This window comes from Phyllobates terribilis, unplaced genomic scaffold (assembly GCF_046119375.1).
Source record: "Phyllobates terribilis strain yellow unplaced genomic scaffold, ASM4611937v1 Scaffold_5__5_contigs__length_657084704, whole genome shotgun sequence".
In the NCBI taxonomy this organism is placed as follows: domain Eukaryota; kingdom Metazoa; phylum Chordata; class Amphibia; order Anura; family Dendrobatidae; genus Phyllobates; species Phyllobates terribilis.
This window is the reverse complement of record NW_027362765.1, coordinates 602,109,171-602,124,500: the sequence shown is the minus strand read 5'-3', so window position 1 is coordinate 602,124,500 and position 15,330 is coordinate 602,109,171. Positions and strand designations below refer to the sequence as shown.

Sequence of the window (15,330 nt, the reverse complement as noted above, 5' to 3'; positions counted from 1 at the left end):
CTTCAAGCTGCATAGGCTTGAGAGCCAACTACCAATTAAGTAAATCTGGTGATGTGCATCTCTGTAATGAGCAGGGGTGTTGACTAATGACATCAACACCCTATATAAGATGTGCTTAATTATTAGGCAACTTCCTTTCCTTTGGCAAAATGGGTCAGAAGAGAGATTTGACGGACTCTGAAAAGTCCAAAATTGTGAGATGTCTTGCAGAGGGATGCAGCAGTCTTGAAATTTCCAAACTTTTGAAGCGTGATCACCGAACAATCAAGCGTTTCATGGCAAATAGCCAACAGGGTCGCAAGAAGCGTGTTGGCCAAAAAAGGCACAAAATAACTGCCCATGAATTGATAAAAATCAAGCGTGACACTGCCAAGATGCCATTCGCCACCAGTTTTGCCATATTTCAGAGCTGCAACGTTACTGGAGTATCAAAAAGCACGAGGTGTGCGATACTCAGGGACATGGCCAAGGTAAGGAAGGCTGAAAAACGACCACCTTTGAACAAGAAACATAAGATAAAACGTCAAGAATGGGCCAAGAAATATCTTAAGACTGATTTTTCAAAGGTTTCATGGACTGATGAAATGAGAGTGACTCTTGATGGGCCAGATGGATGGGCTAGAGGCTGGATCAGTAAAGGGCAGAGAGCTCTACTACGACTCAGACGCCTGCAAAGTGGAGGTGGTGGAGCTCTCTGCCCTTTACTGATCCAGCCTCTAGCCCATCTATCTGGCCCATCAAGAGTCACTCTCATATCATCAGTCCATAAAACCTTTGGGCTGGTATCATCAAAGATGAACTTGTGGCACCTTTTCAGGTTGAGGATGGAGTGAAGCTCAACTTCCAGACCTACTGCCAGTTTCTGGAAGACAACTTCTTCAAGCAGTGGTACAGGAAGAAGTCAGTATCGTTCAAGAAAAACATGATTTTCATGCAGGACAATGCTCCATCACATGCATCCAACTACTCCACAGCGTGGCTGGTCAGTAAAGGTCTAAAAGAAGAAAAAATAATGACATGGCCCCCTTGTTCACCTGATCTGAACCCCATAGAGAACCTGTGGTCCATGATAAAATGTGAGATCTACAGGGAGGGAAAACAGTACACCTCTCGTAACAGTGTCTGGGAGGCAGTGGTGGCTGCTGCACGCAATGTTGATCGAAAACAAGTAACTGACAGAATCTATGGATGGAAGGCTGTTGAGTGTCATCATAAAGAAAGGTGGCCATATTGATCACTAATGCACTGATATTGGTTTACCTGGTGAAAATAAACAAGTGAGATGGGATTATATTTGGTTTTTATTAAGTTGCCTAATAATTCGGCACAGTAATAGTTACCTGCACAAACAGATATCCTCCTAAGATAGCCAAATCTAAAAAAAAGCCCACTCCAACTTCCAAAAATATTAAGCTTGGATATTTATGAGTCTTTTGGGTTGATTGAGAACATAGTTGTTGATCAATAATAAAAATAATCCTCTAAAATACAACTTGCCTAATAATTCTGCACACAGTGTATTTAATAAAGGCTAAGTTTTAGGTTCTGTTAGTGAGGGTTATTTATTGGCGGTTCTCCCCTTTTGTTATGTATTGTAGAATCCCTCCCAGAACTGTATGCGCCAGGGCTGTGCAGTCGGTAAGCCAAACTTCCAACTCCGACTCCTCAATTTCCATGACACCGACTCCAACTCCGACTCCACGACTCCCTCATACATGGCTCATATTTAAGTGATAAATTTACTGTAGCACAGATTCATCTCAGCTAAAAGTCTAGACCCTTTGATCAGGAATAGGACAGATATTTATAGGACATTTCATAACTTTCCCAAATTCTTATGAAAAAAAATATTCCCCATAAACTGCATTGAACTACTGTACCCAATTTATTATATATTTTAGGAGTTGGAGTCGGTCCATTTTATACCGACTCCGATTCCAACTCCACCAAAATGGACACCGACTTCGACTCCACGACTCCGACTCCACAGCCCTGGTATGTACCCCACTGGCTTTTCAAAATCTATTAAAAAAAAACTCTCGTACATGTTTAAAATATGAAAACAACACAGATGAAGGGTGCTTCAGTTTGGAAACCTAAAAAGCCTGTCAATGGAGCATGTTCTTAGAGGGACACAACTTATTAAGGGGGAGTGGTAAACGTGCATCAATTGACACCACAACCTTCGCAACCATCCCCCTGCTATGTGTGTAGAGTGGCACGCTTTGGATTATTTGTACTATACGAATAGCGTTGTACCATGCAGTAACGGATACATCTCTTACATACACTTATTTATTTAGTCATATATTTCCATGAAGAAAAAAAAATGCACTTCAGTACTGTCTTTTCATTGGGAATAACAGTAGTGTATGAAGCAGTACTAAAACAGGCAAGAAGGAGAGCTGCGGGGTCCTGTGTAGGCCACATGTGGGAGCCGCTTATGAAAGTCAAGAACAGGATTGGATTCTGTCTTTCTCGCTATTGAAAATGCTTTCTGTAACCAACAATCCCAAACTATTCTTATCTGTTATTCTTAGGCTCCTAAACAGTACTGTGATACATCTATGTTTAGCAGGGCCAAACAGAGTAGGTGACAAAGTCAACCACGCAGCCTACATGCATTGCAAATCAGAAAAATGAAAACAAAGTAATCGTCCTAAAAGCTCATCCTTTAGTCTCGTTTCACCGCTTACAATCTAACATACACACAATTGTAAAACATACAGAGATGGGAGATTGTCAAGTGTCCAAGTTACATATTAATAAAGTCAATATTCCAATGTAAACCAAGCCCAGGTTGGGGAAGGATTAATCCAAGACTTCATCTACTCTACCTACATTATTGATATAAGATGCTGAGCATTGTAGACAGAAGTCAGACACGGAACCGCAGGTGAGGCACAATGGATAGTCAGGAAGTGTAACTAATCCTACAGTATAAGTAAATGGTAAACTGGATGTCAATTCATGTCAACACCCAAGACATTTGTCCAAAAACTACCTCACGTTCAATCTGGAGAATACAACAGGTCCAAAATCCCACCACAACATTTATTTATAGTGTAACCCATTGTAGACAATCTAGCTGCTGCATCTACGTAGTAAAAGAATATAGAAAGCTGATAAAAAACCAGCAGCACGATATACGACTGCCGAAGCAAAGCACAATGCAGCAGTGACAACGCTCAGATGCTAATTCCCTTAGCAGAATTGCCATCTTGCACAGGCAGGTTGCTTTCAAGGGCAGCAAAATTGCAGAGATTTCTTAAATGCAACAGCCATTTGTTTCCACAGATCTTCTAAGCTGTGGATGTTAGTTGATTCCAAATATAGATGATGTAGGATCTATTCTTTATGTTCTCTATAGCAGCGTCGCCCTTCATAATCCTCCTGTGAGGGTAGGCCTTGCTGTTTTCCTTCCCTATGCCGTATGTACTGTGTTGATTTTCACTTTCCCCATCCTGTGGAGCTATGACACAACAGGGCTACCTAGCAACAGTCTCTATGAGGGTTGGATGGAGACGGGAAGTCACCGTCATGGGAGGGGGAGCAGAGTGTTCCATCTTAAACACACAAATTCTGTAGTACATTAATACCAAAGGCCTGCGGGATGTGGCTACTACATTACTGATACAGCATCAGTAAGCGTCACTGTGACAGCCCATATATGAGAGAAGTGTCAATGACCTTATACTCAGATATGTGCAAGCACTAGATCTGGGGGTGGTAAACATGTATACTCCATAATGTCATTTTAAAGGGAACCTGTCACATTGTACATGCAGTCCGATCTGTGGACAGCATTGTATAGAGAATAAGATATATCCATTTGTTGGAAAAGATTGAGTATAACTTGCATTTTATTCAATGATATCCCTGGTGTTTGTATGTACAGTACAGACCAAAAGTTTGGACACACCTTCTCATTTAAAGATTTTTCTGTATTTTCATGACTTTGAAAATTGTACATTCACACTGAAGGCATCAAAACTATGAATTAACACATGTGGAATTATATACTTAACAAAAAAGTGTGAAACAACTGAAAATATGTCTTATATTCTAGGTTCTTCAAAGTAGCCACCTTTTGCTTTGATGACTGCTTTGCACACTCTTGGCATTCTCTTGATGAGCTTCAAGAGGTAGTCACCGGAAATGGTTTTCACTTCACAGGTGTTCCCTGTCAGGTTTAATAAGTGGGATTTCTTGCCTTATAAATGGGGTTGGGACCATCAGTTGTGTTGTGCAGAAGTCTGGTGGATACACAGCTGATTGTCCTACTGAATAGACTGTTAGCTGCTTTTTTCTTGTCATAATACAAATTCTAAGTAAAGAAAAACGAGTGGCCATCATTACTTTAAGAAATGAAGGTCAGTCAGTACGAAAAATTGGGCAAACTTTGAAAGTGTCTCCAAGTGCAGTTGCAAAAACCATCAAGCGATACAAAGAAACTGGCTCACATGAGGACCGCCCCAGGAAAGGAAGACCAAGAGTCACCTCTGCTTCTGAGGACAAGTTTATCCGAGTCACCAGCCTCAGAAATCGCAGGTTAACAGCAGCTCAGATTAGAGACCAGGTCAATGCCACACAGAGTTCTAGCAGCAGACACATCTCTACAACAACTGTTAAGAGGAGACTTTGTGCAGCAGGCCTTCATGGTAAAATAGCTGCTAGGAAACCACTGCTAAGGACAGGCAACAAACAGAAGAGACTTGTTTGGGCTAAAGAACAAAAGGAATGGACATTAGACCAATGGAAATCTGTGCTTTGGTCTGATGAGTCCAAATCTGAGATCTTTGGTTCCAACCACCGTGTCTTTGTGCGAAGCAGAAAAGGTGAACGGATGGACTCTACATGCCTGGTTCCCACCATGAAGCATGGAGGAGGCAGTGTGATGGTGTGGGGGTGCTTTGCTGGTGACACTGTTGGGGATTTCTTCAAAATTGAAGGCATACTGAACCAGCATGGCTACCACAGCATCTTTCAGCAGCATGCTATTCCATCCGGTTTGCGTTTAGCTGGACCATCATTTATTTTTCAACAGGACAATGACCCCAAACACACCTCCAGGCGGTGTAAGGGCTATTTGACCAAGAAGGAGAGTGATGGGGTGCTACGCCAGATGACCTGGCCTCCACAGTCACCAGACCTGAACCCAATCGAGATGGTTTGGGGTGAGCTGGACCGCAGAGTGAAGGCAAAAGGACCAACAAGTGCTAAGCATCTCTGGGAACTCTTTCAAGATTGTTGGAAGACCATTTCCGGTGACTACCTCTTGATGCTCATCAAGAGAATGCCAAGAGTGTGCAAAGCAGTCATCAAAGCAAAAGGTGGCTACTTTGAAGAACCTAGAATATAAGACATATTTTCACTTGTTTCACACTTTTTTGTTAAGTATATAATTCCACATGTGTTAATTCATAGTTTTGATGCCTTCAGTGTGAATATACAATTTTAATAGTCATGAAAATACAGAAAAATCTTTAAATGAGAAGGTGCGTCCAAACTTTTGGTCTGTACTGTATATGAGTCCAGAAGGTGGTCTTACCCTGTGATTGACAGCTATCTGCTGCACAGTCATACGGGAAGACTGTCAATCACCGATTAGGACTCACTGGACTGATATGCATAAAATACAAGTTTTATAGACACTTTTCCCACCAATATGTACATCAATCTGATCAGCTCCTTCTTCTCTATAACATCCTGCCTGCACATCAGATACCATTTCCAACAAGAAATGTTCCTTTAAGTATGAGAGAAGCTAAAATTCCATGCAATGAAAGAGAATATAGAGAGTAGAAATATTTAAAGGGATGGTCCAAAACTTTTTTTACTGTCAAAAAACTAAAAGAGACAACTACCTGCTAAAAGAGAAAACTACCTGCCTGTTGTACCCGCCGCCAACACAGAGTGGTCACTGACTGCTCCTGCCGGCGATTCGGCTGCTCACTGTCAACAGAACAGCTCTTCTTTTTTCCGGGGCTGCTCTGTCGACGGTGCATGACTGCCAACATCATGCTCATTGACAGCCGGCTCCCAAGTTAGGGAGCAGAGATCCAGCTGTCAATCAACATGACGTCGGCAGTCACACCCCGTCAACAGAGCGGAGTGGAAAAGCTGCTGCTCTGTTGACGTGACATCAGCAGAAGCAGCTAAATCGCTGGATATGTGCGGACAGAGGTCTGCGCCAGACACAACAGGCAGGTTGTTGATATCCCCTTTAATGACAGCTCATTGATAATGCAGAATAGTCCATGTTAACTACTTTATTATCATATATAATGGCATATATACAGTATATTAATAATGAACATCTAAAGGAAGGGCTATTAAACCTACCAAATAATATTGTTGCACATGACGTTAACCTCAGCAATGCCAGTAAAATGTATGTAAAGGATACATTTGTCAAAACTCATTAACAAACAAGTCTCAAAGAATAAATAAAAGGACACAAAGCTACAAAAGAGCTGGTGACTCTGTAATAACAGCAGTGTTGTAATGTATCAGCTGAATGCACCATCTGTTTACTTGCCTATATAGAAGGGTATTCTCAAGTAACAGAGCTAGTCTGTGTAACCCCTTCATGACCAGCGGTCATCATGGAATGCAGCATTGTGAAGCTGAATATTGTTTTCTTAACTCTTTAGGCACACACTGTTTCTTTATTGTGGCACCAAAATTACATCAACATGTATTATTTTTTTACTTAAATGCCACCTGTGATGTCGTAAAACACTATTTACCTGCAGATATGGGGTTAATCTGCAGGTTAATAGCATTCTAAAGCCTGTGGCAGCAGCTCTGTAAGCCCGGCTGCTGAGAGTAAATGAACTTTATTCTTCCTGGCAGCCTTGGGCTTTCAGTCATAGAGATGCAGCTTCAGTCATGGCTCAGTATACAGTGAGAATCTGCTGTAACCATGCCCCAGCACTGACTGATAGCCAGCTCGGCAGTGCATCAGTTCTAAGCTGTCCGTCAGTCAGTGCCAGGGTGTGGTTACATTCACCGCTCACTATGTACTGAGTGGTGACTGAAGCTGCGCCAGCTGCACCTTCATGACTGAAAGCCAGAGACTGCTGGGAGGAATAAAGGTCATTTCTTCAATGCAGCCGAGTTTTCAGTGCAACTTTCGCATGGTTTCAGAATGCTATTAACCTGTAGATTAAGCCCATAACTGCAGGTTAATAGTGTTTTTTGACATGACAGGTTCCCTTCAAGTGAAAAAGCAAAACAACCGAGTTTTCCTTATCAATTCCATTTAAACTCAAACGTGCTTAGGTTAACTGTAAAAAAATGCCCCCTATAATAGTTTACAGTTATACTAAGTATGTGCACTTTATCTAGCTATAAGGCCAGAACAAAATGTAGGCTTGAGTCCCAAAGCTTAGATCACATAGCGACTGTGGTGTGCTTTCAGTGTCCACATTGTCTGTATATCCCAATGTACTCATAAACTTCATTACTACGCAAGTATCATATCGTATGTATAGATGGTCGTAAACATTAATAAGAAACAGGTTGATGGTTGAACAACCACTGAGTGAACAATAGTGTGTTGAACCATCTTTACACAGATGTAGGCATTCACATATTGGCCATTACAGTCGTGATAGTGATAGAAGCGATACTTCTGGAAATATTCCTTCAATCAAAGATTATTCGTGGATGAAAGAACTTTCGTCTGTCAGGCTAGAATTTCAAACACAACCAACTTTGGACAGTAATGGTCTGTGATCTATCAGCTAACACAATTATTTATTAATAAATTTCCCCCAATGAATGGTCATTATGATTGAAATCATCCATTTTCATCAATTAAAGTCTAAAGCGTGGGGACAACTTAAGCGTCTGAGTATAAACCTATACTTAGTCTGTCCTTTACCAGCTTCTGCAAATTGACTCAACGAATTTGTAGAGTGTCCATAAGAGATGATACTGGCAACACTGGGGAAAGCATTATGATATAGTGTGAATGGAGCACACACGTAAGGCATCTTTTTTGTGCAGGTGTTGGAGATGGCTGCAGACATCTCAGAAAGAGTTATGAGAATGTGATCGTTTCTTCTTTTTTTTCAAGGAACTGGTATTTTATACTTATTTTTTTATAGCAATTGGATTGGCCAGGGAAAGGAGTGTGTGGTTCACAGCATGTATACATCAGATACATTGGCATGAAAAGGTTTGGGCACCCCTGGTCAAAATTACTCTTATTGTGAGCGGTTAAGCAAGTTGAAGGTGAAATGATCTCTAAAAGGCCTAAAGTTAAAGATGACACATTTCCTTTGTATTTTAGGCCCAAAAAATATATATATTTTAATCTGTACTGCAGGTGGCCCCATGCATACATAATACCTGGCTTTCAAGTATTTTGAAAACTGAAAATTAGATTTGAACCACATTGTGGTCAGAGACTGATGTAAGCAATTACACTTTGTGGACCGTGCTATCCAATTTGTGGGTGCCATATGTGCAACAGGATATAAATAAATAAACATATAACTAAAATTAAAGAATAAATTATCAATGATCCACCAACGCCAAGTCCCCCCTTTGTAGCCTCTGCAAAGCTCCATAGCCTGTGAAATCATTACAATTTCAAGAGATTCCAATGACACTGTAACACAAAAGCAGTTGTTTCCACAAGTGAGGACCTGGTGTGTAGACGTAGCATTGTGTTTATCACTGCCATTTAGAAGGAACTGATCATTTCAGCTCCCTGTCACATTAATGGGTTCAAGCTGTCACTATGACATCCATATTAAGTGTCAGCTACCAATAAAGTTAGGACATACTGTATATTCCCCAGATCATATCTTTTTTCGCTGGCATATGAAATTAGGCAATTTCAGCATGAAAGCTGCAATCTTCTAATTTCTAGATTCTAAGGCCAATGAGTGTATTACTAATCATACTTCTAAATTACTGCAAAAGAAACTTTTTATGAAAACAATTTGTACTAATTAACCAAATTAATTTTGTAGGCAAATGGATAATTGTGGAAAATTAAAGTTTTATTTTGGCTAAATGTTGCTCTATTTGAGCAACATCATAACAAAGAACCATAGAATAAGTGACACATGGGAAGATTCTAAGTTTTGGACTTCAATTTGCATGCACCAGGAACTGACTAGAGAGACATACAGGTGCATCTCACTAAATTAGAATATCATCAAAAAGTTAATTTATTTCCGTTCTTCAGTACAAAAAGTGAAGCTCATATATTATATAGAGTCATTACAAACAGAGTGATCTATTTCAAGTGTTTATTTCTGTTAATGTTGATGATTATGGCTTACAGCCAATGAAAACACAAAAGCCATTATCTCAGTAAATTAGAATACTTTATAACAACAGCTTGAAAAATCTTTTTAAAATCCGAAATGTTGGCCTACTGAAATGTATGTTCAGTAAATGCCTCAATACTTGGTCGGGGCTCCTTTTGCATCAATTACTGCATCAATGCGGCGTGGCATGGAGGCGATCAGCCTGTGGCACTGCTGAGGTGTTAGGCTGTGTGCTCACGATGCGTTTTATAAGCGTTTCCGCAGCGGCAAAAACGCTGCAGAAACGCTTAAAAAACGCATGGTAGAAGGCCTGCCATGTTCCCCAATGATAATCCACATGTGCTTTGCACATGATGCGGAAATTTCCGCTGCGGATTATCATTGCGGAAAAAAACGCAGCACTACCAATTATTTTGCGGAAGCGCTGCGTTTTCGCCACCATTGACTTGCATTAGATCGCATGGATTACGCATCACTGTATATGTAGATGCGGATTCCATGCGTTCTAATGTGCGGATGGTACCCAGGTCTAGAGAAGAGGAGACTCTCCTCCGGACCCGGGTACCATTGAAAACTGTAAAAAAAAGAATAAAATAAAAAATAAATATATATTTACCTTCTGGCGGCCCGCGGTGCGGTCCTCCTTGCTTGCCAGCAGTTCGCAATGGAATGAAGGACCTGCGATAACGTCATAGTTATGTGACGGGTCACGCAACGCTGACGTCGGCAGGTCCTTTAGTGTACCGCTGCCGGCAGCCGGGACGGAGGGGATCAAGACTGCGGGGGCCATCGGAAGGTAAGTATAGATATTATTTTTTATTTTTAACCATTCTTTAGGTCACACTATATAAATCCATGCCGGTTTCCAAGTGATGCTAAAATCGCTTGGAAAGCGCTTGTCAACCCGCATGCGGAAATGCAAGTGAAGAACGCTTCACTTCCGCATGTCTATGACAGGAAAACGCATGCGTTTTTTTCTGCCAGGGAGATGCAGAAACGCTCAGGAAAAAATCCTGAGCATTTCTGCATCGTGGGCACATAGCCTTATGGAAGCCCAGGTTGCTTTGATAGCAGCCTTCTGCTCGTCTGCATTGTTGGGTCTGGTGTCTCTCATCTTCCTCTTGACAATACCCCATAGATTCTCTATGGGGTTAAGGTCAGGTGAGTTTGCTGGCCAATCAAGCACAGTGACACGGCTGTTTTTAAACCAGGTATTGGTACTTTTGGCAGTGTGGACAGGTGCCAAGTCCTGCTGGAGAATGAAATTTCCATCTCCAAAAAGCTTGTCGGCAGAAGGAAGCATGCGGTGCTCTAAAATTTCCTGGTAGACGGCTGCGCTTTTGATCTTGATAAAACACAGTGGACCTACATCAACAGATGACATGGCTCCCCAAACCATCACTGATTGTGGAAACTTCACACTAGACCTCAAGCAGCTTGGATTGTGGCCTCTCCACTCTTCCTCCAGACTCTGGGACCTTGATTTCCAAATGAAAATTGGAACTCTGGGACCTTGTGGAGTGTGTCAATGACTGCCTTCTGGACATCTGTCAAGTCAGCAGTCTTCCCCATAATTTTGGAGCCTACTGAAACAGACTAAGGGACCTTTTTAAATGCTTAGGAAGCCTTTGCAGGTGTTTTTTGTTAATTATTTTAATTTACTGAGATAATGACTTTTGTGCTTTCATTGGCTGTAAGCCATAATCATCAACATTAACAGAAATAAACACTTGAAATAGATCACTCGGTCTGTAATGACTCTATATAACATATGTGTTTCACTTTTTGTATTGAAGAACTGAAATAAATTAACTTTTTGATGATATTCTAATTTAGTGAGCTGCACCTGTAGCTATAGAGATTGCCATTTAAATCAGAAGAGGACAACATTTTTAAGGAACATAAAGATGTATTATAGTGTCAGCAAAAAGAGCGCATTTATTGTATACTTAAAACTATCAATATACAATATTCCAATATATTTTCTACATGAATTTCACAAGGTTGTCAATATCTGTACTTGCAGTGAGACAATCACTTCCAGGGAATTAAGTCAGTCTTTGTCGTGTGATGGACACCGAGGTAGACGACATTATTAAACAGAGCTCTAATACTGTACTGTGAACCTATTGAAACTTAACCATGAAGCTTCCTATTGGGAGAGCGCAATCAGAGATAGTGATAGCATCAAGGAATTGATGAAGTATAGGAATACTCTTTAGTTTCTGAACAATAAATACCCTTTTTAGAGAGTGGTGGAACATTCTAGGAGCTAATCTTATTTTACGGGACAAAAACCTTATACATTACACCTAAATTACCTCTTTCTGCTTCTGCAAAACACAGTTGACTCTTTGTTTTCCTTAACTCCCACACACGTCATTGCCAACTCAAATGTAAAATTACATATAAAATTGGTCCAGGCAAGATAAACTGAAAGTTAGGATTATATTAATTTTAGAAAAAGAGATAAAAGTTTTGTAAAAGTTCAGGAAATTGATGAAAGTTGGTCTTGTCTTTCATGTAGTCCAAACCACCAATGAATTATCTTGGAGTGTAATATAAGAGGTAGAAGTCAGTTGACTGAAAACTGATTTAAGTATAATATATGGATGGTCATATAAACTGTTATACATAATCATACGTGGAGACTCCCATTATACACATTTATTAAAAGTATTTTCAAATAGTGAAACTTTACATCAAGTCTGTCACTTTTTTCTGGTGCTCAGTTTGTGTATGTTTAGAATAAAAGTAAGCTTTCTCTTTAATTATATGGGCAAGAACAACTTGTGATGACACCTTGCTGCAATGTGATGTCACATTGAAATGATCTACACAGGCTAAGCTAACTCCATATAGAATGACAACCTATCATTTTAGTAGAAGAGAGCTGATTCATACTGGCCATGACACCAACCAAATGTAAACGCACCAAAAGCTTTAATTAAAGTAGCACTCATTTATGTGCATGCTTTCAGTTATAGCTGAATGCCTAAGACATGTGTAACGTTTATTGGGAGAAAAAAAAGTTAAAGCAATTAATCAAGCTGATGACGATTAATATAGGAGACAAAATAATTTAATATCACATTACGCAAACATATAAAGGATAAAGCAGTAATAATGATTGCGTTCTACTAATATTACCAGTTTCACTGAAATATTTATAATGCAAATAAAATTCCAAAAACACAATACTCCCAATTACACATAGACGTTCACATGGAAATATTTTTACCTTATTCTTGCCCCCACAGTGGCAGCAGACAGTCCAAAGGTATTTAAGGGTCCTCCATACCAAAATAATGAAAAGGCCCCCAAAAAATGTCACCATTGAAGAGGCCAGGAATGCCCACCACATGCGCTGTCCCCGACTGTCACATGGCACCTCCGCGGTGACTGGAATAATGAGGTCAGGGTCCCCTCTGGATGTATGGACAGAGTCTACGTGCAGGTTGTTGTTGATAGCACTCATGGTTAAGCCAAGGCTACTGAAGTTGCTTTGGGATTTGTTGCCACTTGACATTGCTAACAGAAGGACCCAGGAAACCCTGAAAGCCACATATGCCTCAGCCCCCAAATTCCTGCACTTGCCATATTGCAAAGGAAAGGGGCAGGTCAAATAAATTATGGGGCCTTCTCTGACTGCCTCTTCTGCGAAATAAGGGCAGTCCTATGACTCAAGAACTGTCTCAGCTCTGGCTTTAAAATCTCATTCCACAAACTAGGGGTGTCCTCAAGACCAATGCTACCCCAGCACCTCATACACAGCTGTCATAGTCTTTCCATCAGTAAGAAGCATGAGCAGATCCAAGCAGGTCCTTCATTTCTCCCTGATGCCTGGTTCTGGATGTGGGGTCTTTCCCTATATAAGAATGAGCATGTCATAGAGATGGAATACCAAGCAATGCTGCCAGGGATAGCTATGGCAGACACTCATTGTTGTGCGTTTGGTAATCAGGCATCCATTATTGCATATAAAGCGCCAGCAATCGCAGCACCTGTTCGCAGCCCTGTGCACTGCCAAGGGGAGAGAGCTGGGGTCTGCTTGTTATTCTGAGGCAGCCCCTCACTGTGAGCGCCGGCTCCTCGGCTCTCCTGCAGCTGCACGCTGGAAAGCCATAGGAATTGCAGGCAATGAAGGTGATTTCTCGGCTGCTGAGGTCTTTGATCAATAAGAGCCTTCTGGATCGTCTTCCTGTCTTCAAGCCTTCCTTTCACCCGACGACACAGATTGCGGTGTCCTCCTTTACCTCCTCTGTCTTTCCTCTCCACGCTGCCTGCCAGCCTGCTGGCTATTCACCCCTCCTACCGTCCCTTTTCCTCTTTCTCCTCCGACTGTTCAGGGCTGTAATCCTCCCAGCTGATCACTCGTGTCCCTCCTCCTCCTCCTCCACTAGTGCTGCTGCCTCTGTCACATCCCAGGTATAGATGCAGAGTATGCACCGAGGAGATGAAGGTGAGGAGGGGAGAAAGATGGGAGACTGCCACAGCATGATTACACTTTGCTTGTTTTTTAGTTGATTATTCAAATGTAAATATTTACTTCATTTATTTACACACAAAGATTCTTCTTCCTTTTCTTTTTTTCTTCTTTTCTTTGATTTCGTTTTCTTCTCCTTACTTTTTATTCCTTTTCTTTTTCTTCTTTTTAATTCATTCTTCTTTTTCTTCTACTTCTTCCTCTTCGTTTTTGTCTCTTTTCTTTTTATTTCTTTTCTTTTTCTTCTTTTCTTTTTATTCCTTTCTTTTTCTTCTTTTCCATTTATTCTTCCTCTTCTTTCTCTTCTTTTTCTTTTTATTCTTCTTCATCTACTATTATTTTTATTATTTTTATTAACTAAAATGCTATTTTTTTTCTAGATGTAACAGACAACTTCATATAATTAAATTCTAGTATGGCCTAAAGACCTTCTGCTCACAAATGGAACGAATATGGGCACAGAGGGTAATAAAATCTTTTCAATATGTAACTAGTGTTTTAAAGGGTGAAATTGCTTTAAGTAGGTATTCTCATAAACATCATCACGGGGATAGCTCATAAGTAATCCCCCACTCATCCTGGGAATCGCAGGCCCAAAGTCCCCTGAGCGAATGGAGCAATACAGTATAAAGAATGTAATGATAATCATTTTTATTTTTGTAGTGTAGCACCCTGAGGATTCGGCTGCTACAGGGGTATTGCACCTCAACCCAGAGGTGTGATATTCCACTCCCGGGTAAGGAAGGAGTGTGAAACTGAGCTCGGTAGGCTGCATGCACTACACACATCCCATTTCCGAGGAGCAGACCGACGGTACTCCCACTTAGAAATGTGCAGGTACGACCGAGTCTGTTCCTGGCTGGAGTGGGAGGGGGGTGGTACATCCCAAGTAGTGTAGGGGCAGATAGGGGGAGCAGCCTGGGTAAAGATAGGAGCTCATTGGGTGCTGGTCACCTGAGCTCACACATAGAGGGTGTATACAAGGTGGGCACCAACTAAGAACAGGGTCAGTTGCAGAGAGAAAGTCAGCGAGCGGAGAAGAGAGACCCAGAGTGAGAGAGGAGAAAGAGAGACCCAGAGGGGAAAACAGAAGAAAAGGACTCCAAGAACCCAACTTAAATCCCCGGGTGAAGAGTCGGCACAGGGTACCGGAACCCAAGCTGGTGGGGGCAAAAACACTCCCCAGCCAGAGACCGGAGACCGTGGGCAGCGTTTGCCACGGTCACCCACCACATCCACCACGAAGGCATACCACGAGGAGGGTCAGGGAGCCCAAGGCCAAGGGTCTCCCAACAGAAGGCCCGAGGGAGCTGGACCTGGGTGGATCAATAGTGGGGACGGCCAGAGAAAGGACAGAAGGAGAGCTCAGGGTCACGCTCCGGACTTATTTGGGGGTTGGCTGGATCCAGAACCTGGTGGACGCAGCACGGCTCGGGAGGTCACTCGAAGCTGGAGTGACCAGAACATCAGCAGTGAGTAAACATCCTAAACTGCATAACCCGACTCTGTCTCTGATTGCCGTCTACACTGCATCACCACAACTCCCATCCT

General features: G+C 41.6%; 1 protein-coding gene across 21 annotated transcripts in view; it reads right to left on the bottom strand.

Moving 5' to 3' along the window:
* Window positions 1-15,330, bottom strand: part of KCNMA1 (potassium calcium-activated channel subfamily M alpha 1) — a 731,255-nt gene that overhangs the window by 688,249 nt on the left and 27,676 nt on the right. For 4 of the 21 annotated variants that reach the window (XM_073686038.1, XM_073686040.1, XM_073686051.1 and 1 more), the window contains exon 1: window positions 12,535-14,321. The exons of 1 other annotated variant lie outside the window; for it this stretch is intronic. In XM_073686038.1, the coding sequence (XP_073542139.1) occupies window positions 12,535-12,822 (288 nt within the window). In that variant the 5' untranslated portion in view covers window positions 12,823-14,321. Of the gene's footprint in view, window positions 1-12,534; window positions 14,325-15,330 lie in introns of those variants that run through there. 16 more of the 21 variants (XM_073686047.1, XM_073686044.1, XM_073686052.1 and 13 more) reach the window with 8 other exon arrangements.